Consider the following 23,920-nt stretch of genomic DNA (forward strand, 5'->3'; position numbering starts at 1 on the left):
CGTTAACTTGACCGTAAACCTTCCAACTTTCTGGTTTTACGCCCGTTGACAACAATCACTCGAGACTGTAATTCCACCGACTAACAATATATATATATATACACACAGACAGTCAACAACCGAAATTAATCAACCGACTAATTCCAGACTTTGAATCGTTCAGATTGTTCTTGCTGGTCGTGTTATTATCATTATTTTTAGCTCTTCGTCATCCGTTATCAGGTCGTTGAACAAAAAGTTGCTGGGTTTTTTTATTGGCAGTAAAGAAAAAGATGCAAGAAATTCTGTATTAGACAACTTGACACTTAGAATTGAAGAGAAAAAAATCTTTTTTTTTTTTTTTCGATGTAGTAAACACTGACGCTATTATGGCAATTCTCGTTTTGTCGATTGGAATCTTATACGTTTGTATCATCTTCAGACTTTAGATGATCGGTTAATCTGCACTTGACTGCGATGCACTGCAGATGTGAATATTTGAATAATATTATTCACTCGTAGTGTATTCTCAAAATTATGCGTGAAAAAACTTGGATTTTAATATCGGTGAAATCCTGGAATATTCAAGGAATTTGAAATATCAAAGGCGAAGTAGTTCTCAGGAAATATTGTTGACTTGAAGTATTAATATTACAGTATATAATATTATAGTATTCGTTTAATCGCAAAAAAGATCTTTTCTTTTTATTTGAAAAAAGAGCAATGGAATGTTTACATGAAAGGTAAAAAAAAATAACGTTTCGCGTAACAAAATGACTTTCGTTTTACATTTTTCTTATTCGACCTACGTTTTTCCAGCTGCACTGAGAGAAATTTCTAATTCTTCTTACCGCTCAGTCCTTAACTATTTTCATTTTTTACCACAATAGAAAAATATAGTTCCAGGTAGAAAATGAAAATTAGTTTTCTAGCCGTTACCGGAAAGTCTAGTATCCGTTACAGCGCAAAATAGTAACTTGTACCTCGTTTATCGTAATCCCAACAATATTCAAACAGTTTTGTTTAACGATACCTGTTTGAATGAATTTTTCTAGTTACTAAAACAAACGAAATTTTTCTCAGTGTGGAAAGTAAAAACAGAAAGAAAAAAAGTTATCCAAAGAGTACTTTAAACAAGATATTTGACTGATTAAAATGCCTCTCAATGCCTACAAATATTTCGTAAAATCAATGCATTATTATCTGCTAAAGGTTGACGGAGAGAAAAAAATCATTTCTCGAGAATTTTATTTCTTATCTTCAGATCGACACAATAGTTTCCTTTTCTCAATTCTGCGGTATTGAAACTCATCTGGCGATATCGATGAAGTATTTTTGCTGCTACTGCAGTTAAGAGTTACGGAAGTGCAACTATCTCGGTAATTCTTTGAACCGATGTTGTCACACCGGATGAAAGTGAATGCACGCACGCGAGTTTCTTGCTTGTATACTTACTTACTTACTTATATACTTGTTTCCGCTTCTTTAACCTGTATCGCATTTTTAATGCCAATTTATAGTACGGGATAAAGATTTTGATATATGTGTGTCGTATTAAACGTGTATATAATATATACGAGTATATATATACAAGTGCATCTGTGTATCTTGCTAAATTATCGCGGATGAAAGAGCTTGAGAAATTCTCTGCCGAGTTACGGTAATTTTTTTTTTTTTTATTCCGACTCGCTCTTTGAAAGATTTTTTTTTTTTTTTTTCTAATACATATTTTTGCCGATTTCTGTGAGAGTCGAATTACACAAACTGTGCAATTACGTTGTTACGTATTTATATAGCCAATCAGCTTATTTAATGTGATAGAAATTTTCCTAAATCTGGATCTGAAATCTTCTGCTTCGGTAATGTAAAAATGAAGAAGAATTTTAGAACGCTTTTCGTAACCATTATACGTGACCATTTCACGGTTCTTCGCATAGCGTATCCGTAAAAAAATCTGATGAAATTACAGATCTTAAATCTCAAAGGACTTTTCGTGGGCAGTCTTGTGTAATGATGTTTTTTTCTTCTTCTGTTCCGATTCCTCCAGAATGGAAATTTACAAACGGTTTTAATTACTTGTCCTACGGATATTGAAGTGATTCTTAATTAACCCCGCGATTGGAACATTTTAATATAACGGCGTTCGGAAACTTGGCCTATATTTTTTTAATACGAATTATAATTTAATCAACGGTATAGTACAGTAATGTTGGTATAATTGGGTGAACTATGAATGACAAAAAAAAAGTGTGCTCTACATCAATGCCAATTATGTACTACTTTAATTCTCTAACAAGTACTGCTCGATTATTATTTCCATGATGCTCGAAAAATATATGAAGAATCTTCTGACACACGCGTGTTGAAGAGCCCCGAATGAAATTTGATTCTCGCATTTTTTCTTGACCAGCTAGATTTGGAAATTCAATATTTAATCAAGTTTTCACATCTTTTTGTTCCCTTAGACCTTAGAAAGTCGTTCCTAGGCCACGTTACCACTTTGGGGGAGCACGGGGGGTTAAAAAAAAAGTTCAAAACTGGTAACTAAGTACATGTACGAGCCTTTGAACGGTCGACTTTGGTCCGCAATTTTAAACAAAAGGCACAGAAAATTCTGATTTTGATTTTGATCCCAGTTTCTGGCTACTCCAATGTAAAAAAATGCCTACATCATTTTTGAACGACAATTTCGTTATTTGCACTGTTATATCCATTATAAGTACTCGCTCAGGATTACTTTGAAAAATTTCGCAGATAAGCTGGAAAAGTGTGTGTTTTTTTTTCCCCTCTATGTTATTCAAACGAAAAATGTCACATACTTCGAGGCAGATTTGAGCTAAAAATTTAATACTCCGATAGGATATCTTGTACGGTAAATAATAATGTTCTTTCTTCGTTCAGTGTGGCAAAAAAAAAAAAAAACATATGAGGGCTTCTAGGGTAAAAAAATGAAGCCACACAAATTAATTTTTTTATACCGGAACCTCGACCGAATTTGTTGGCTTCATTTTTTTACCCTATAACCTCGATCCGTGCCACTCTGGGGATTTTTTGGCGTTATTGTCACACATATTGGAAGACTCTGTAATTTTTTCAGCAAAAAAAAGGGTCCTTTTTGAATAAAAAAAATGATTTCTTCCTTTGTTGGTAAAAAATCAGCGTTACCAGAACGTAAAAATTTTTTCAAAAGTTCCTCTCGAAAGCTAACAAAAAACTACAACTTTCATGTAGAGTCATTTTTTTTTTCACTTACTTCCAAGTTTCCGAGATATATTCATTTGAAAAAAAAACGGCAATTTCTCAAATAATGTATTAAAAAATCTGAAAAAATTCACATAGAGTACCTTTTAGTAGTACTTTGATGTAACCAATTATGGGGCGGATCTGAGATGGTCGAAAAAAAAGTGGCCGAGTTGACGGAGAATCCCTCATATGTCCCTAATTTAAAATAGCCCGGTGAGAAGTGGGCGGTATTCCACATCTCGATCAAATGCCATATACACGCGATGTAACATTTTCTCGAACGGCGTGTCTACGATAGATACGCACGCGTTTCCGCTATTTGTTTGCAGTTGCCTTTCATCCGTAAGCTCGCGGTCTCTGCGGAAAAACCGGTTCCTAGATACTCATCTCACATTTTACCCCACAAATCGCAGGCGTTCAACTATACGGTGAACGCGTTGCGGCCCGCAGCAGGGGGAGGTCCTGAATACATCCTATCCAGGAATCGTCTAGGCATGCTATACCTATATCTGTGCGGGTAGTTAGTCGAGTGAAGGTAATCAGGAGGCGGAGGTAATTGCAGGAGAGAGAGAGAGAAAGAGAGCGGGGTGAAAAAATCGTTCACCAATGACAAAAGAAAAAAACCGACCAACACCGTCTATAATGTTCGTGATAATCCCGCGTCCGGTAATTTTCTATTTGCCTCTGAAGCAGCCCCGATGATATGCACCAGATATTGTCCTAATGCTCTGGCTCTCTGGCTCGTGACTGGCAAAGTTCTTTTTTGGTTGCAGAGATTTTTAGAAACAGGCTCATGGCCCGTATCCGCTTGCTCCACATCCCTAGATATCTGATTTACGATCCTGTCGGGATATGTTATAGCGGAATTTAGAAATCTTTCATCGTTTTATCTTATCTCGATTTACTTGGCTGATTTTGCGCCGTTTCCAATGGTTTTGTCAACCTCTTTTTGGTTCTTCTTTCTCAGTTTATATCGTTTTCATTTTATGGACGGACGGAATTTCTTCCGCGTTTTATTACAGGGTATAAATTTTTGGACAAAAATTATTGTAAATAGCCGAATGAATTGCGTGAACTGAATCAAGCAATCGAAAAAATGTAAACCAGTGTTAACGATTTATATCTGTGGTTCGTTTTACAAATATTTAATTATTTTTCATACTAAACGATCTATGTTCTACTTCAATTTTTCTCGATTATACATTAGAATTATATTATAAAGTATTTTCTTGAAGTCAATTAGCTGAGAGTATGCTTGATACTTGAGCATTTATTTACAAGATATGTAGAGTGCGAAAATATTTCTGATAGCTGAAGTGCGATTGAATTTTTGTATAACTGGAATTGAAGAATGCATAGAAACGGTCACAGAATTGAATTTCGTGGACGGTTATCGGATTTATCCCACTTTCTATGTTGAATAACAAATTTTTTTATGGTATTGACAGAGAAGTTGAATAAAGAAATTTGCGAAAAATCATCCGCAATGAGGAAAGAAAAACGTTAGTTTTTTAATATCATTTAGTAACTTTGAAAAATATTTACCGCTGTAAACTGATATTTACCGCAAACAATGCAACGCCAATAACTAAGTGGACAAAATTTTCACAGAAGTGAAGATTATTTCGAATAATTTTTGGTTTATTTTTTTCAAACTGAAAGTTTTCTACTTAAAATCAATGTAGGTAAAAACTCGTCGTCAGTCGCTCTCGTTGGTTGTAGTTCAGAATATTTTCCACCAAGTTGCGGCGTTACAAACTTTCGTAACAGTCATATAAATTTACGTCGTGCTTTGCAATGAAAATCAGCTTTTCTGCTTTTCACCGAAAAAGATCCTCAAAAGTAAAAACTTATTCACGGCTGAGAAGGCTTGGGTTGAAAAAAATTCAATTTGGTTTCGAATACATGTAACTTGCGTGAAAATTAATTAATTAAATCTACGGCAGAAGTTTGAAACGTTACAACTTTGTCTCGAAAAACAGTCCGAACAACAAAGTTGGGATCACAACAAAAAACAAACGGAGTGACAATATAGTGCAAGAGATCAACTACAACTGAAAATTACGTAGCCAGGTGAAAGATCGATTTTCATCTAAAAACCGACTGTCACTTGAAACATTTATCAGAGATTGAAATAAAAGTGATGCGATTGACTTGATAAAGCATACGCTGTGAGGTACGCTAATATGAAATAGTGAAATCTGTGACAAGCAATTTTGACTTTGAGAGAAAAGTAATCAAAGCAACGCCATGCACCGAGAGAAATTTCTGGCTACAGTTTTACTGTGTACAGTCTATTGTTTGCAAAAATAAAAATCAAAATAAATAAATAAATAGAGGTTTGGTTTAATATTAATACTGGAATGAATTGACGTTAAGGTCTTACTGAAGTGAAACTCCGTATTAAAGGAGTCATCTAGTGTCAAGACTGTTTTTTAAAAGTTTTTTTAATTTTTTTTTTTTTAATGACAGACCATTAAAATAACATTTTTCATCATTTTCATATCATATTGATTGATATTTAAACAAAATTTTTACATTTTTTGGAGACGAAATAGTGAATATAAGTATACTGTCCGATAGGAACGTATGTAAAAAAAAAGTGTAGACATGATATCTCATAAAGCAGTCGATCGATTCTGTTCAAAGTTTTACAGCATCTTTATTACACTTTTACCTATCGCTTGAACTAGGATAATCATGATTCCTTGGTAGTTTTTGTTTTACGAGCTAAACAAATGGAAACGAATGCAAAGTTCAATTTTTTTTTTTTTTGTATATTATCCTAGTTCACGCGATAAGTAAAGGTGTAATAAAGATGCTGTACAAATTTTAGCAGAATCGATCTACTGCTTTTTGAGATATCATGTCTACACTTTTTTACTTACGTCCCTATCGCACGGTATGGATTAGGTTATATCCAACATTTGGTCTTCAAAAATTGTACAAAGTTTGTTTAAATATCAATAAATGTAATGTAAAAATTATAAGAATTTTTATTTCAATGGTTTGTCTTAAAAATGTAACCAAAGAACCTTTAACAAAAATAGCCCTCAAACTAAACGTCCCCCCTTAAACTAAACCTGAAAACTATAATCAGACTAAATAATTACTCGTACGACAGTTTTCTTTCAAATCCAACGATAAAACGAATGAAAATTAACTCAATTCGTCGTCTCGCTACCGATCGAAAGCCAAAGCTCTAAGAGTCTCTTTCGAGTCTCTGGGTAATAGTTGTTTGTTTCTAGCTGTAGTGTTTTTTTTTTTTTTTTTTCCAAAAATATACATCGCACAAACGTTTCATCCGACACGGAGCGATACGACTCGCGGTAGAAAACCATAGGTGAGGTTCGTCGTAAGGCTACATACTGCCGATCCGATATGAAGTTGAATAAGCACTGACCTTGGTGCGAGGGTCGGTGACCAGTTCCGTGGTGTGGTGGTCGTCGCTGTCGAGCGAAGCGCTGCAAGGATCTCTGTAGCGTCCAGGGCAGGCGCAGAGAGGCTGAGTAAAGTTTAGCCGCACGTATACCGCGTTGCAAACTTGCTGCACAGCGCACTCGGGCAACAGATATATGTGCTGATTGTGGGGATAGTAGTGATACTTCGTAGGCTTTGCCAGTGCCGCCGCACTAGCTCCTTCCGGGAGTCTCACGCCGGTCTGAAATCAAACCAATTAATTCTATCTCGTGCGAACAGCGCGATTTTATCGGGTGGAAACTGAGAATAATTTTATTTCCTACGGTAACTAGAAAAATTCATTCAAACAAAAAAAACTGTTTGAACATTGTTGGGATTGCGAAAAACGAGGTTACGCGCAACCATTTTGCGCTATTGTCGATCATTTTTTGATAATCGCAAGGCAAAATCAGTTTGTGAGGTTTACTTTGCTTCTTTTAGTTAAATGAGGCTTTAACGTCAATTTATTGTTGCGCAAGCATTAAATTTTCGCAAGAGTTACTGGAAAATATGGCAACGGTGATCGTAATGAGAAAGAATAGTAAGGGATACTGGACTTTCCGATAACAGCTACCTAGAAGTATATTTTCCGATTGCGGTAAAAAATGAAAATGGCTAGGTGGTCTAGTGGAGTAAGTCTCCGGTAAAGCATCGCTAGATTCCAGGTTCGATTCCTGGCTCCGTCGTTAATTTTTCAAATTCACCAGTTGTTCAAATTTACATATTTTCAACAAAATTCTCTCGTAGATTAATGATTTGCACACCCGCATCTCATTTATTAGACGGCATTGCCGTCTTACGGGCTTCTCATCGGAAGCAAAGGATTGAAAAGGGTAAACATAAACATCTACACACTACAGTCTCCTTACATCGTGCATGCAGAGAAGAAATTCTTACTCATACAAATCGGGCACATGAAAACAAATTTGAACTCACTGGTTATGAGAGAAATTAATGACAACAGAGTCAGGGCGGCTAGGTGGTCTAGTGGAGTAAGTCTCCGGTAAAGCATCGCTAGATTCCAGGTTCGATTCCTGGCTCCGTCGTTAATTTTTCAAATTTACCAGTTGTTCAAATTTACATATTCTCAACAAAAATGAAAATAGTTTAGGACTGAGCGATAACCGGAACTGAAAATTTCTCTCATTGTATGAGACTCCGAAAGTATAATATGCGCGTTAAAATCGACCTATGATAAGACGCTAAAAATCTCATCAGCACAGAAATCTAATATGTTCTGAGGAAGTCGAATCATTAGTCAAGATTGAAATCCTGCACGAACGTTCATCCACCGCATTTATTCTATCCGTGCAGTTTATGGAAAAAAAGACCCGAGAACCGAGAAATTGTTGAAGAATTTGTTCAACAAGTGTAATTCACTTTTGTTTCAATACATGGAATAACCAAAGCTAAACAATAAATTTTATTTTTTTTCCAGTAACGGTTAAAGTCCAACACGAAGTACCGATGAAATTGAGTTCGTAGGGCAATTCTTAAGAGTAGCTAACACTGTCAAAACTTTAACTGTTAGCAGTTCGTTGAGAAAAGAAAAAAAAAAAATTTGATTTCTAAATTATTTGGAAATAATTATTGGAATTGGCAACTTAAATTTCATATTTCAATACAGACATATAATTAATTTCCACACTATATGTGTTAACTGACTTTGAAGCAATTTTAAATCTATAGTTGAATACTTTTAAATCCCGGGACGTAAACCGTGCGAAATTTTCTTTAGCCTCGGGAAATCATTAAAAATAATTGAAACCTTCTGAAAAAATCATACGAGGTCATTTGGAGTCTATTGAATCGACCCGCATGAAATATTGACAGCTCTTGCGTTGTGATGTGAATTTTTTTAAATACTTCCACATGACGATCGTCGATCAACTTTGATCCAACGCACGTAGCGTGAAATCGCATGAACTCTCCAAAAGGCAGATCGATCATTTTGAAAGCCAAAAATTCTGAAATGGCATCCTCGAAATGCCATTCGCATTGTTACGTTACACATATAGCAAAGTCCCGAAATTTAGCGCACCGCGCGAAAATTCCCACCCTGATGATTTTCCAGAGGTTCACACGGAATGCGTTGGAAAGGATTCGCTCGGTTGAATTCGTGTCAAATTGTGCCGGTCCAATGACGCGTGTCCGAGGAATTTCATCGGGCATGATTGAGGCGTGCAAAAATGTGCAGAATGCAGCCCGTTCAACTTGCTCGATCTACGGTGATGACGGCCAAGCTGCTGCTTTGTGCGTCAATTTTTGTACCGCGCTTTGAGAGCATGGCTCTTTCATATCACGCATCATCATCATCATCATCATCATCATCATCATAAACATCACGCAACCGCGGGCTGCTTCTCATTGTCCACGACACGACACGCAGGGCACTGTCGTACAAGGTACATTGCTTGCCGGTCCCTCTCCTTCTTCTTCTTCTTCTTCCTCTTCTTCCTCTTCTTCTTCTTCTTCTGCTTCGTCTTCGTCTTGTTCCTCTTCCTCTCCTCCTTCGGGTCCGACTCTCCTATTCTCCGACCAGTCTGTCCTCCATCTCCCATTTTTCCTGCGGTTCGTTTTTGTCCTCGAGGTTTTTCACCCACCTTTTTGCATACCGCGATGCGACTGCTTGGGCGTAATAAGAAGTGGAGCATGTCGAAAGGCCACACGCGCGCTTGACCGCCGCACGTTCATTTCTGTGTGTGAGTATGCATTGTGTATCTACCCGCTCTGTGTTAACAAGTTTCACAAATCTATTAACCGGCATTTCGTGGCTTGAACCTCAATTTATCGCCTCTTAGCCTCTCCGCTGTATTAACGCTCGTCCTTTTTTCTTCTTTTTCTTTCCTACCGCATCGACTTTGCCCGTCGCGCTGTTTTCTTTCGCAACACCTGATGCGTAGGAGATACACACACTCGGTAGGTATCATCCCCGTACGTTCTCCAAAACCATGGCAATCGCCGGAACTTGACGCTCCAACAGACTCCCTTTTCCACCTGTGAATCGCAGTCGCGAAATGTGTTTTTGCTCCAACCACTTTGACGGCTAATCGGAAATGGTTGCTCGACGTTTGGTCTGTAATTTCGCTATCGTAAAGTCGCCTCAACAACACGATTCTTCTCCAGTCGTTACGATAATTCCTTGGTATTGCAGCTGCCCCGCCGTCAGTTCGTGACGAGATAAAACTTTATTGGTAAGTTTCTATAAGAAAAAACGGAATCCGCAGATCATTCAGAGGTTCCTTATACACAGCATTCACTACTCGATGGTCATCCGATAAGGAAACTGGAATTTTAGCAGTGTTTTTTTGTTGTTTCTTTATCCCCCCTTGCTATTCGCTCCAGTGAATGCACATTAGACGGTGCATAATTGCTTTCGCTTGGTTCGGGTTCATTACAATATTCCGTATGCATCGAGGAAGCACCGCGGCGATTGACCCGTATGAGGAATCGACCCAGATATGAGAAGAAGCGGTGTTCGGCATTCTCTTGTTGTAGTTTCACTATTTACCTCGATTAAAAGCATATGCGGATATATGATCGTGAAGTGATAGGAAAGGATGCTCGATGGAGAAGGACAAAAAAGCTTTCAAGAAGAAAGAGAAAAGAGAACATTATTAATAAAAGTTATACACCTTATATCCTATCGCGAGAGTAACGCGGTTCTTATGTTCATGCAAGTAAGGAATATAGGCAGCAGTGACCGGATGACCGTGATTCTTAATCGATCTTACATCCTACCGTAGGCGCAATTGAGCGAGCATGAATCAATTATATCGCTTGTATAGCTTGTGCATAAATGTGGAGAAAATGTCTAAATTATGATTTTAAAGTAGGTACCCACGTTTATCGAAAGGTGCGGAGAAACGACGATCAAAGAGCAATAAAAATTTTATCCTTTCCACATTACCGACCATCACGAACCACCTTCTGTCCCGCTGAACTTTAACCATCCTCGATAAAAATTTGACGGCGTTGACTAGAGGCTATTATATCGTCCTACGTACATTCTTAAAAGAAATTCTAACCGAGTAAAGCCAACCGACTTCCTGATGCTATAAATTTACATCCGTCGATGACAATCGAACTCATTAAATTTTGTCAATGAGAGGAATACGTTCGGTTATACGGACGTCTGCTAACTGAAAAAATGGCATACTAAACTTGACATGTGACGTAGTGACAAAGGGTATGAGAATCAGATATGTCGTACAGTATATCACAGTAAAGGTAGTGAGTATTGTGTTACAGAATCGGAACAACGGTCATATTGCCACGTATCATCCATTAATTACTACATTATATAGTGTGTGGAAATTTTTATTGCTCTTTCGACACCATTTTCCTCCGTCTTCCTCAATGTCTCGATATCCTAATGTTTGTCTCGCGTTTCAATTTTCGTTCTCCAAAGATACTTTTCTTACCGTTTTCTATCATCGGGTACAGTCAATAGTCATGGTCAGTGGACAGTGTTGCACTTGACAGTCCGCCATTTTACGGAACTTAGATTTTACTTCGGGAAAAGGGAAGTCAACGAACGCATTAAATAGCATAAGCGTAGCATGATTTACGCTAGAAGAATCAGATCAAACCGAGATCGTGCAGTTTCGTTAATCTTGACGATTGCTGTGATTCAGAATCCTTGACGGAATTCCTTCACTTTTTGAACGACGCTTCTTTACGCTTCGTACTAATTCAATGAGTCCGCAACGGTCAGGCAAAGCGATCCTTTTATTGAAAAATCCGCATTTCGCGTGATGTAAAAACCTGAAGGAGATGTTCAGTTCCTGGTTCATGATGGAAGACCCGTTCGTAAGGACACAGTACAACGATCGACACTGGCTGTCGTTGTATTTAATTTCGGTACGACGGTAAAGCCTGCAGGCTGTGGCATTGCACGCGGAAACCGATGCAGAACCGCACGTTGAAGTCGCGAGCCTCGAAGCAACGTCTCGATAAATGAACCGTGACTCTTCACTCGAGTGCCTTGCTCGGTCATTTTTATCATGAGCCCGTAAACGACGACGAGGATGAAGAAAGACGAAGATGAGGGGCAACGAGTAAAAGAGCTTCCTGTTGAAAAACCCCGGCCGCGGATCCCGACGATAATAACATTTCCAGTCTCTGGGATCGTGGAGGAGTGCGAGGGAATGAAAAGGGGGCAATTTCGCTATCCGTAAAATTATATCTTCCTTAGTAATCCCGAATACAACATCGAAGTAACACAGAAACGGCTCTTGTCTAGTCGTTTCGCTCACCTTGCTCGAACAAAACGGCGGACCGTTTTCGATCTACGAAACATTCGCGAGAAAAATCGACCACAAACCGACGGTTCCTTTTCCTCTTTCTCTCGCCTTCGTGGGCAGATCGCGTCCTCTGAGCTCCATCGATTGCTCTCGTGACATTCGCATGGCGGCTCATATCCGGAGTGACGTGATAATTGGCATCGCGTTACGGCGTCGTCTGATACGTGTTGTTACACCGTTCGGTATGCGAGATCAGTCCAAGTGGCTCGTTTGTATTAATCAACTGCTATCGCTGCAGGGCTTGTATTACGACGAAATTAGCTGGGCGCAAATTACAAGATATAATAGAACCTTGACACCGCCAATTGCTGTTGGGATTGAAAGGGTGGCAAAAGGCGCTTGGACGTCTGAATTTTCAAAATTCAGACCGACACGTTACACCGAATGACAACGAAGATCGAAATGTTTTTCCCTTCTTTTTTTTCTAATGAATGGAATCGAACTTCAACCGTGCGGAATTTCGACTAATATGTTACAAAATTTGAACAAGTCACCTCGAGTCACGTGAAAAATTCAAACGAATTCAAAAGCTGATAGTGAAATGTATCTACTCACATCGATATGGTTTTTTTTTTTTTTTAAAGTATAAACTCTGGTACATTTCATTAAAAATTTGAAACACTGGCGTCCAAATTATTTTATAAATATAATACAGATTCTACCTGATTGTCATAAATTGGTATTGAACAAATCCTTGGACATTGGATTCGATCACCTCTTTATTGGAACCACTTTCCACTAACATGTGACTAGACGTTCTTTACGAACTAAGTTACAAAACATACTTTCCACCGTGAAGTATGAGAGACCGAGTCACGATGGACCCCTTGAGCCGTTAATAATTGTTTGTGACTTACGAGCACCGGTCGCAAGTTATTGTTATCCATCATGAACAAATCCATCATTGTTTGTCATACTGAAAAAAAAAGTTTCCAACCCCCTCCCCCCCCCCCCCCATCTTACAACATTTTTGATTTTGTTTTTTAAATAACTCTGCATCCTTTAATTGTATCTGTAACGAATGAATCATTGATTATATATCAATATTTATGGCAAAAAAAAAAAAAAAAAATTATATTCTGGAGCAAATGGCCTTTATATAAAATATAATTTTTTAAAAATCTTCCAACAAATTATTTTTTATCCTACAAGAATTTTGCATACTTTAATTGGACTCTTATTAAGCAAACTTCTGATAATATCTCAATATTAGAATTTTTTTTTTTTTTCAACGTTTCTTTATGGCATTCATCGTGCTCCGGTCCCCTCTACATACACGACTTACGGTTCGCTTTAAATGGAGAATGTCGAACGAATTATCTTGTTTGCTTTCAAAATGTACGTAACGGACTCACTGATGATGAAATTACTAAATCAGAGTAACGACGAGCGGTGATAAAATCGTCTTGACAATAATGATAATATTGAGAATGTTCATTTAGCGAAGCCAAAATACGGAATCTGAAATCGTAAATACCGTATTTCCTGTCTACCTTAACTGATTCAAATGAGGCGTGAGTTAATTCCAATTCATTTATGTCAACCGGTGAATTTTTTTGTAGGTAAATCGATTCACTTCAATCTTCTCTGAATGGGTCAAAGCGCTAATTGGGTTAGTTGAGTACTCGATCGAGTTGGATAATTGTTACATTGAATCTATAAACAACCTCGGTTAGAAATTTGTAGAACGTACAATCACGTCAAGAAAGATTATAACGAAACGATAACGATAATAGTAATAATGCATTTCTTGCCAAATTATAAGTTAATCATTTTTAAATAATGGATTTCGTTTAAAAATAAAATTCCGTTCTTCGTTGGATTTGAACCAACGGTATGTATTTTTGAAAATGAAGAAATGTTTGAATAATTTTCCTCTCTGAATTACCGAGACTATTTTAATGATTTTCAACTTGATTAGCTTTAGTCATGATTTTCAAGCAATGTTTCGATACATTTCTGACCTGACGTATCCCTTAAAAAAAACTTTGATAAAAACTCGCTTCGATTCGCCGATCTCACGATGAAATGCTAATTGTACGCAGTCTGCAAATAAATTAGAGCAGACAATGACTCATGCGTATGATTATTTACACTTCTATAAATCTTCGATTCGGTTGAATAAATTAAATAAGGTCACTTAGGGTACGATAAACGGTTTCTGTATCTTTATCGAGAGAGCGAAAGTACGAAATTTTCCATAACTGAACAGGCAAACTAAACTCTTAAAGATTCCCGAACGGCAGAAGTCCTCGTGAGAAATTCACAGAATGAATCGATATAAACCTTATCGCACGTACAATATACATGCAAATGTCTGTAATATAGATCACAATGCAGGTAATAGAGAAAAAAAAAATGGTATGCAAAAGGCAGTGGAAAGTCCGTTATTTCTCTCGTCCAGAAGCAGCCGCAGCAGCAACAGCATCGTCATCATCAGCTATCTGCGGTTGATCGTGGTTACATATACGAAGCCGATTTACCGCTAACAAAAGCTACGCAAGCTCTATGCCTAGGAGGTGATCCTCTTCTCTCGAGCTGGATTTGTTGCCGGTTGGTTACGCGGCTTGTGCATTATTATATGCTGCCGCTGTTCCAACTTCACGGTATTCCGTTAATGACATTAGACCAATTCATGCCATCGTAAGCCTGCAAACGAGAAGCTTAGCAGAATATAACCTTGAGGTCGAATTTTCCTAAACACCAGACAGATTCTCTCGTGTAGCAAATAGTATAGAGACTAAAGTAGAGACGATAATCGGCAGGTACTAATTAAACCGCGTTTGCCAACCAGGATCTGACCCGTAGGTATCGTTCATCGTCACGTCATCATTTTTCGAACTATCAAACGTAGGTACTCTGAAATATTTCACCGTTTTTCCATCTGCCATCGTTACTCGTGTTTTTTAAATTTTTTCTCCATTTCCTTATTTTTTCAAGAGTGTAATTATCATTTAACAGACAGTTTTTTTTATTACGTCATCAAAATTCAATTTTGCCCTTTTTTTTTAGTCAAAATTGTTCTGTCACACTGAGAAAAATTTCATTTGTTACTAGAAATATTCGGTAAAACAGGTATCGTTAAAAAAAAAAAACTGTTTGAATATTGTTGGAAGTAGGAAAAACGAGGTACGCGTAACCATTTTGCGCTATTGTCGAACTTTTTTTGGTAATCGAAACCAAAATCAAAATCACTTTGTTCGGTTTACTCTACCTTGTTACTTAAATTAGGCTTTGACATCAGTTTATTGTTGCACAAGCATTAAATTTTCGCAACAGTCACAAGAAAATCTAGTAACAGTGATCGTAATGAGAAAGATTAGTAACTGATGCTAGACTTTCTGGTAACAGCTACGAAACTAATTTTCATTTCGCACCTAGAACTATATTTTTCGATTGTGGTAAAAAATGAAAATATTTAAGGTCTGAGCGGCAATCGGAACTATAAATTTCTCTCAGTGCAAGAAGGGATTGTCTGGTTGTCTACTTTGAACACGTTGAGACGTGAAACGTATTCCGACGAACTTTCTCGGTTGTGATTTTTAACGCGTAAGTTTTCGACAAATTGAAAAATGACACAAACGAAAAAAAAAAAAAAAAAAGACGACACGAAACATGGTTTATCTCAACTTTTAATCGCGGATTATTATAACCGAGTGATTTTATATTTTTCTCGTCTAAGCCGCAGCATTAAATTTGCCACTGGCAATTGAATGTACCCCGTAAAATATGATTTCTCGCGGTCAGTCGTCTAATTGATTGAGTTATTTCTACGTCGCTTGCGGGCTCGGTAGAAAAAAAAGTATAACAAAATAAAAATGTTAATCTTTAGCCCCTTGATATTGGATTATCGGAAAGCACGCTTCTCAGCGAGGCAAACAAAGTCGTAATTCGAACGGATCTTTTTTATCTGCCGATGAGGAATAACGCTATGCAGGCTAGAAAAAGAGATGCAGAATCCAATGCGCTGTGGGTAATGAAACCAAGCCTGCATGCTATCGATGAACGTGACGATAATAGGCACCTTGTTAGCCTCGGTATATACAGCGATTCAGTGTGAATTGCTAACGACGGAATAGTCCGTAGTCTGCTAGAATTTAATGCGCATGCGCCTCAATACGATAGCAGTTGTTTGCCAGGGCTACCAACCCTCGTGAACGTAACCTCAAAAACTTTAACAGTTATCAGTGACAGCTGTGGTCAACACCAACAGTTGTCAAAATTTTTCATCTTATCTTGATGCATCGCGGCGAATTGTCGTCTAAAATTTATGTATTAAATAATTAGCGTATTTAAACCGCTTTCTGCTTGTGGTTATTATGAAGTGCTTGAATATTTTTAATTTTTATTGTAATCGACAAATATAGTTCTGGGTAAAAAAGGAAAATTACAATTTTCTAGATGTAACGAAAATGCAGCATTAGCGACTATAAATCACATTAACCAATTGCTTTCACGATATTTCTGTTTTTTTTTTTTTTTTTTGTAATTTCAACGGTATCTAACCTGTTAAATTTCAATGGTAATTTGTAGATAATGAAATTTTTACAGTGGATCGAATTTTAATTGCACAAAGCTATTGTGGGAATTTTATAAATTTACTCGTTGTAGTTTAAAACTGTTTCATAATTTCGTGAAAATTGCGGAAACTCCGAAAATAGTGAGTATAAAGGATTGATGATCACATACATTTGGCTAATTGAGAATAATAATAATATACGAATGTATGTGAGGAATTCCGTCTCAAGTTACTCAGCCTGTGATTCTGATAGTTTTATATTTCTTTTAAACATTTTTTATAACGACAGTTCTTACTTGTGACTAAAAATTTGAAATTATTTTTTTCAAACGAAATTATTCAAGCTGGTTTAATACTGCCATTTTTTCACTCGAAAAAATTTACACATTTATTTTCTGACGAAAAACGATGATTTTGAAACGAAAACGAGTGTGGAATTCCGGTTCGTTGTTTTTACTTTTGCAGGTAATATGAGTTTAAATAACGAAATTCCTACGAAAAAAGTAGAAAAAACCGAAATTCTAATCTCATTTTGTTTTTTAAAATCATCGTTTTCGATCTGAAAATATGTATGAATTTTATTGAATGTGTAAAAACTAAGTTTCTGAGACTTTTCAAATCAAGTTCCGCAGAATGAGGACTTCGTACAATTTATTATCCAATAATTCGACGGTGTTTCGAATGAAAACTGTCATATAAAAAAAAATAAAATGGTCATAGTATCAGACTGAGTTATTTGGCACGGAATGCCCCGTATATATACACGAATGAAATTTACTACAAATGGAATGATACGGCTTTTGTCAATTATTCCTTCCTTATTATGCGCACCTAGCATTTTAGCAGGCTATTCAATTTCGCGCGAAATTTTGCAGTAACGGTAAAAAATTGAATAAGCTCCACACAAATATATATATATATATATATATGTATACGTCTATTTTAACGTCGACAGGTCTATAACCCTTTAATTTTATCGCATATTATCGTTTATCGTTATAGCTAAACGGAGAATCAATATTTGTCTGTTTACAGCTATCATTTATCTCCACCTCACCTATTTACTTTTTCATTTTTTGATCGGCAGGTAGTGGAAATAATATGAAATATAGTGAGATAAGCTTAATACCATCGGACTGTTTCAAGTACCTACTCTAGAATCTGCGATTCGTATTTTTCCAAACTTCTGTTCTTGTTGAAAAAAACGAGAGAGATAAATAACAGTAATACGTTCTCCAGTCCTGAAGCTTTGTGTCTCTTCACAATTTTATCGCTCTAATCCGGCTTGATGACTTACATTTGCCTCACAGATACGACATTTTTTACACTTTTGCTTGACGAAGCGAAATAACGTACGAAATTTTTTGCAATGAATAAAAGACATGCCTGCACATTGCAAATAGAAATCTTTGTAGCCAAGCACTTTTAGCTGGCAAATATTTTTTCTCAAGTCTTGTTGTGGTTTAGTAACTATAAATTAAGTTCTCAAACTTCTGCGCTGAGTATAATAAATGCGACGCGTAAACGCGGCTTGCAGATTGCAAATTGCAATTATTTTCAATCGAAGTCATTTTTAATTTCAATCAGGAAGAGAGCGAATTATCCATCAATATACGTATGAAACCGAAGACTTAGACGCCACTTATTATTACATGCAACATTTGAATATGGATTTTAAGTGATTTTAGAGAATTTAAAAAGCAAGTTTTGAAAAATAGTGAAAGACGATTCAACAAAATTTGACCAATTTTAAACGATTTAATGAAACAGATTTCAAAAGATTTCAAATAAATTTCCAAAAAAAAATATCAACACAGATATGTCATGGATTCTGCAGATTTTGATTTTGTAAAACTTTAAAATAGAGCAAAATATTTTGGACTGTTTTTAAATGATTTTACTAAATTCCTATAGTTTGATTTTTTATGTATTAAACTTCCGACAGTAAGGAAAAACTGATCATTAAGGGTTCCAATTGAGAATCTCAAAATGTCTGTCAATAATGTAGAAGATTTGACAAAAACATGACAGAAATCAAAGTTACTGTCGAAGATTACAGAAGTTTTCAGTAATTTTTAAGGATTTTAGAAATTGCACTGAACGAGAGCTTAGAACAGTTCCAAAACTGTCAAATAATTAATGATTCCAAATAATTTCAGCGATTGCCGTCGTTTTTCTTTTCTCCTTATTGTCAAGGCTAGAAGTTTAAAAAAAAATCATTTTACACGAATACGAAACCAAAAAAATGCACAAAATTCGCGAAATTGTTCAAGGATTACAAAAAATCTTATACTCAAATCCAATTCAAACTCGTACACCAGACAATTTGAAAAGAATTTATATCGTTAGCAATCTTGAGCAATATTGACTGAGAATTTACAAAAAAATGTTTGTTGTTTGTGTTGAAGAACGCATACAAAAGAAAAAAAAAACGAAAAAGAAGAATCGACAAGCGTAAAAAATTCAAGACGATCTGAATAAACAAATATTTATTTGAAACAGACAAATTCTCTCCAACTTTCTTCCCATTGTTAAACTGGAAAGGTTCCAACTGGCTACTTGTCTGCTCCTTTTCCGTTTTTTTTTTTTTTTTCTTTTTTCTTTCTTCTCTCGACAATACCGTGTACCGAGTCCACATAATAATGTTCCTACGACCGTAATTCCCAGGCCTCCGCTCGACATTTAACCTTGCGCTCCTACTGTACACTTTACACTTAAAAGCCTCATAATGTCTGATATAAACCTTCTCCGAATTTCTCATTCAGTTTCTCTCCGCAGAAAATAACCCTGAAGGGTTTCGTTACAATCAAATTTTGATAATGCTACAAATTACGGTTAATATCATTCAGTCAACATAGACGCGGTAAAATAATTACGTTGGTAAAGAATTCTTTTTTTTTTTTTTTTTTAATCACCACGAAACTGTTTATTCATCATTTATACCATCAAATTATCTCCGCTGGCCTTCTTTGCACTAAACTTTTACTTTACTCGAAAAATGCGACAAGTCATGGATTTATTTACGAGTTGATGATGATATTTCTTTTTTTTTTTTTCTGATCAATTGACTCGACAAAATTGTCTTGAAGAATTAAACAATTTTTGGAGCATATTTGTGAATAACTGAAGTTTCGTGGAAAAATTTCGCACGATAATAAAAATCGTAAGTGTTTTGCTTTTTCCTATTCGAACTGAATTCAAAATGTCTTTAATTAGTTTTAAATCAATCAAAGTAATGGTGAGAATAAAAATCGGGGTTAATACGTACATTTTATAGCTTCTTACCATCATCTGAGGAATTTATGACCAAATTCTCCGACTGCATGTGAGCGAGTAAAGAATCTCGACATTGTCACGTACGTTATATATATAATTGGGTTATTTTGTGAACGGGTTTTGTGAAAGGCGAGCAGATGAATCGACTTTTCACCGAGTTTTGAGCGCTGTAGGTAGGTAAACGTATATTGTAATACACTCGCGACAATCTCGTTTTGCGCTTTAATACCGTTTCCTCGCTGTAATTTTTTCCTCTCTCTCTCGCAACTCACGTATAAGTACATATTTATGGGGCATTCCGCGTCAAATTGACCACGTTCCGACCCTCGACCATTTTGATTTGGTTGAAGATTTTTTACATTGTTGTTCCATCTCTAACAGGCGCTCAAATTTTCTACAGTTTTTTTTTTGCAGCAAATTTCTTTTACTTATGATTTTTGAAACCCAACGCGTTTTTGGACCTAATTTAAAAATCTGCAAAAAATCACTAAAATCTTGTGTCAGATATGAATTTTTCCATCGCTTGAAATTATATGCCTATTCTCTCATTCGTTTATTTACTATTGTTTTTTCCTCGTGCGAAATGGTAATTTTTTTTTACTTAATTTTTTCCTTGCTTCTTCTTCCTCTCGAAATCGTCACGAGGTGATTAAAAATCAGGCGAGCCGTTCAATGGGAAACAAAGTACCTCGGCTAAACGTAGACTTCCTTGTACTCTGTCGTAAATATGGTGGATGTATATTCACGTAGAGGAATAAATTGCGATTGTGGGTAACTGATAAAAGCCGAGTAAGAAACCATCAATGGAGAGAAGGGGATAAAGAAAAGAATTAAAAAATAACGTGAAAGAAGAGAGAAAGGAATTGCGAGTGTTGATCTCATTGTAGCCACGTTTTCTTTTCTTACCGGGTCACATATATACGCTTCTCTGATCTTGACAATGCTTCTGCAAGTTCACAGGTGAGAATTTTTATCGTTCAAGATCATCTGCTAATTGCCTAAAATCACTCCGTGACGTATAATAATAACAATATATATAATTTACACTTGCAGCGGGTATATTTAGCAAAGTACCGTTTCTTCGTTAGTATTATATATGTACGTATGCATATATTTTCGCATTGTACTAAACGTGATTTTTAAACGCGAAACGATGCGAAAGTGATGTAATCAGCACGAACAAAGACCCGAATGAATGACAGGATAATGCCAAAGAAATCTGACTGTTATAACGTTTAACCCACATGCTTGCCGTTCGAGGTTAAGAGCTGGGTTAGATTTGGTGGGCTGCACACTTCCGTTAAAACATTATTTGTAACTTCATTTTACATACTTATACACGCCTGTATTTATACAAGGCTCGCTGAAATTCGCACCGGTATAAATATCGTACATGTTGTATTCCCAAGTATACGTATAATTTCCTTAAGTTTTTCACAAATTTTTGGAAAATATTAAGCGCATTATACGTATTTACTGGTTAATTAATTTTCCACGTTTTTTTTTAACCCATTTATTTTGTTGTGGATTTTCTTTTTTCATATTATTCAGAAAGGTTTTGATTTTTCAGACTGATATAACGGATAAATTCTCACAAAATGTCGACGGAATTGAAAACGAATATGATCAGGAAATTTTTTTATAATTTTAGTAAAAAATTGTATTTTACATTGATAAATTGCTTCGCTCTATAACCGAATTAATATAAAAAAAAAAAAAATCCGATCTAGAAAAGCAGATCAAATATGTTGCGAATAGAAGATTATACAATTCCACATTTAGTAATTAATTCGTACATATTGCTGCTGTTTTTTTTATTACGCGCTTACACGGCACAAAGTTTTCAGGGTAATTTGTAATACCGACTTTTCTCTCGCTCCACTTTGCCTCATTATACTCATTGTTGTAGGATAAACGTATATTACACAAAAGATACTTTATAAAAGGTCTGCAGTGCCAATCCTTTGTCATTATACCGGGTGTAAGCAGATTGAAAAGAAAATGATATAAAATGAAATAAAAAGTGTAGAACGTAGTGATACGGAAAAATTTATAACTAATATCGAATACTACGATGTTTTATATTAGAAAGAAAATAGAAAAAGAAAAACCGATACATCAAAAATTCTCTCATAAGGTTTTCAGTGAGGATAAAATTACAACGCTGTTATCAAATATCTGCACCGTAAATCTGAACAGCGGGCAGTGTTTCCTTTCTTTTTCTTTTCTTTTTTTTTTTTTGCCTTTTTTTCCCAATATTTTCTTTCATTAATTTGATCGATCGAATGCTGAAGAACAATTTTTTTTTATTTATATCAATTACATACTAAGATTTATGTACAAATAACTGAACTTCACGATTCTTCTTCAAAATTACTCGCAGAAGAACAAAGCCTGTACAAAATGCGTCAACTAATTCAGCAGCAGCAGCAACAAAAACAACAACAATAATAATTATGATAACGACGACGGTGACCGTGCGAAATTTTGTTACATTTTTTCTCCGTTTTGCCGCTCTTTGTGGTTATAAATATTGTGATATATTTTTATTTTTGTTAATTTTGTTTTTTTTTTTTTTTTTTTGTCTTCAGGACGACGATTTCTTTAGAAATTATACATCCTGTGAATATTCGTGCTCTTTTGCACTGACTAATGCATGAAATTGTCGTTCGTTCCAGTTCATGTGCAGTACGGTTTTTACCCACATGAATTGCACGGTGCGCAAATGTGAGTACGGAAAGCGTGATGACAGGATACATATGGATGTACGTGCTCCTTTACGTGTTCAGTTGATATTTATCCAGATCCTCGTCGCTTAACTTTCCGACCGCTCTGAAATGGAGGGAGCTCTACCTGCCATTAACCTTGATTATAGAGCTCCACTTATACTCGCGCAACTTTATTGTAGGTACGTATTTACGCATGTACGTGTTTTACGAATTGTCTTGAGAATAATTCACGTGCAACGTTTCCTGGGAATTTAGTAGATTCGTTTGGATTTCACTCTGCGATTGATGATTTTATCGAAACGGCGATTTTTTACAAAGTCACTGGAAATAGTTTTTCTTTTTTTTTTTTCAGTCGTCAATTTAGTTTCACCATTTGTTTATTATAGTATAATATCGATGCAATTTTGCAAAATTTAATATTCAACGGTATCGACGTGTTAATAAAGATTGTTTCGGTGGATTTTTTTTAACAAAATTAAGCAGTGTTAAATGTATTCTTTGTAGTCATTAATTCTTTGCTTTTCTTCTCCATCATCAAACAATGCTTAAACGCCGGACACGGGTCGTTGGGTTGATTTTAATAAATTTCAAAATTTTACAATCATTTGTTCCCCTCGACTAATTATTTGTTAAATTCAAGTATTTCTTTGTAGATCTTTCGCGTCATCTATTTTTTCAATCAAGGTGAAACGCCATACGGTAAAATCGATGATATATACCGATCAATTAAATCAAGTATTCAGTCAGTGCAATAACAGCGATCAATCGAGCTGAAGAAATAGTCGTTCGAAATGACCGAGTCGTGAATTGATGTAATTAAATATTCACTGAAATACATAAATAATAAAACGGGTCACACGTAATTTCCGTTTAAACGTATGGATGTTCGAAAAATTTTAAAATTATTATCTCTTGAGAGAAGAATAATTGCTCTGAAAATATATGTTCAGATCTTTGAAAATAGAATAAATATTCTTGATTTTTTAAATTTTCTGGTGGTTTAAATCAACCACCGTAGTATTTCTCATTTTTGTGTATGTAAATAAATTTTCATATTTCACGGATATAACAATTCGGTAATGGTCAATGCACGATTATCTCGTAATAAAATTAATAAAAATTGTCAATTTCTAGTCAACCAACCTCCGAAACAATCATTCTCTGAATATACACGAAGAAACTGAAAAATTGCCATTTTCAGACGACAAAAACTCACAAATCATCAACAATCGATTCGGCTATGTCATTGCTTTGTATCCGCCAATTGTTTTTTTTTTTTCTATATAATCAAAAAAGTACCGGTTTTAAAATTTTTTCTTATCCATTTTTATTTCTCATTCGCTGTTCTCTTCTGTTCGTTCTTTTCGAATCTTTACTCACGGTCAGTTCAGTTTATTTCATTTCTGGCC

The 23,920-nt window shown here is 35.8% G+C and overlaps 2 protein-coding genes across 2 annotated transcripts in view; one reads left to right on the forward strand and one right to left on the reverse strand.

The window, feature by feature from the left end:
* The window catches only part of LOC124302994 (elongation factor-like GTPase 1), a 104,499-nt gene that overhangs the window by 15,211 nt on the left and 65,368 nt on the right, over positions 1-23,920 (forward strand). The gene's annotated exons all lie outside the window — the stretch shown is intronic.
* LOC124303000 (uncharacterized) overlaps positions 1-23,920 on the reverse strand; it is a 41,487-nt gene that overhangs the window by 6,920 nt on the left and 10,647 nt on the right. Inside the window, exon 3 of the mRNA XM_046759652.1 lies at positions 6,626-6,883. Coding sequence (XP_046615608.1) covers positions 6,626-6,883 — 258 coding nt within the window. The remainder of the gene's footprint in view (positions 1-6,625; positions 6,884-23,920) is intronic.

Source organism: Neodiprion virginianus, chromosome 4, assembly GCF_021901495.1.
Source record: "Neodiprion virginianus isolate iyNeoVirg1 chromosome 4, iyNeoVirg1.1, whole genome shotgun sequence".
NCBI lineage: Eukaryota > Metazoa > Arthropoda > Insecta > Hymenoptera > Diprionidae > Neodiprion > Neodiprion virginianus.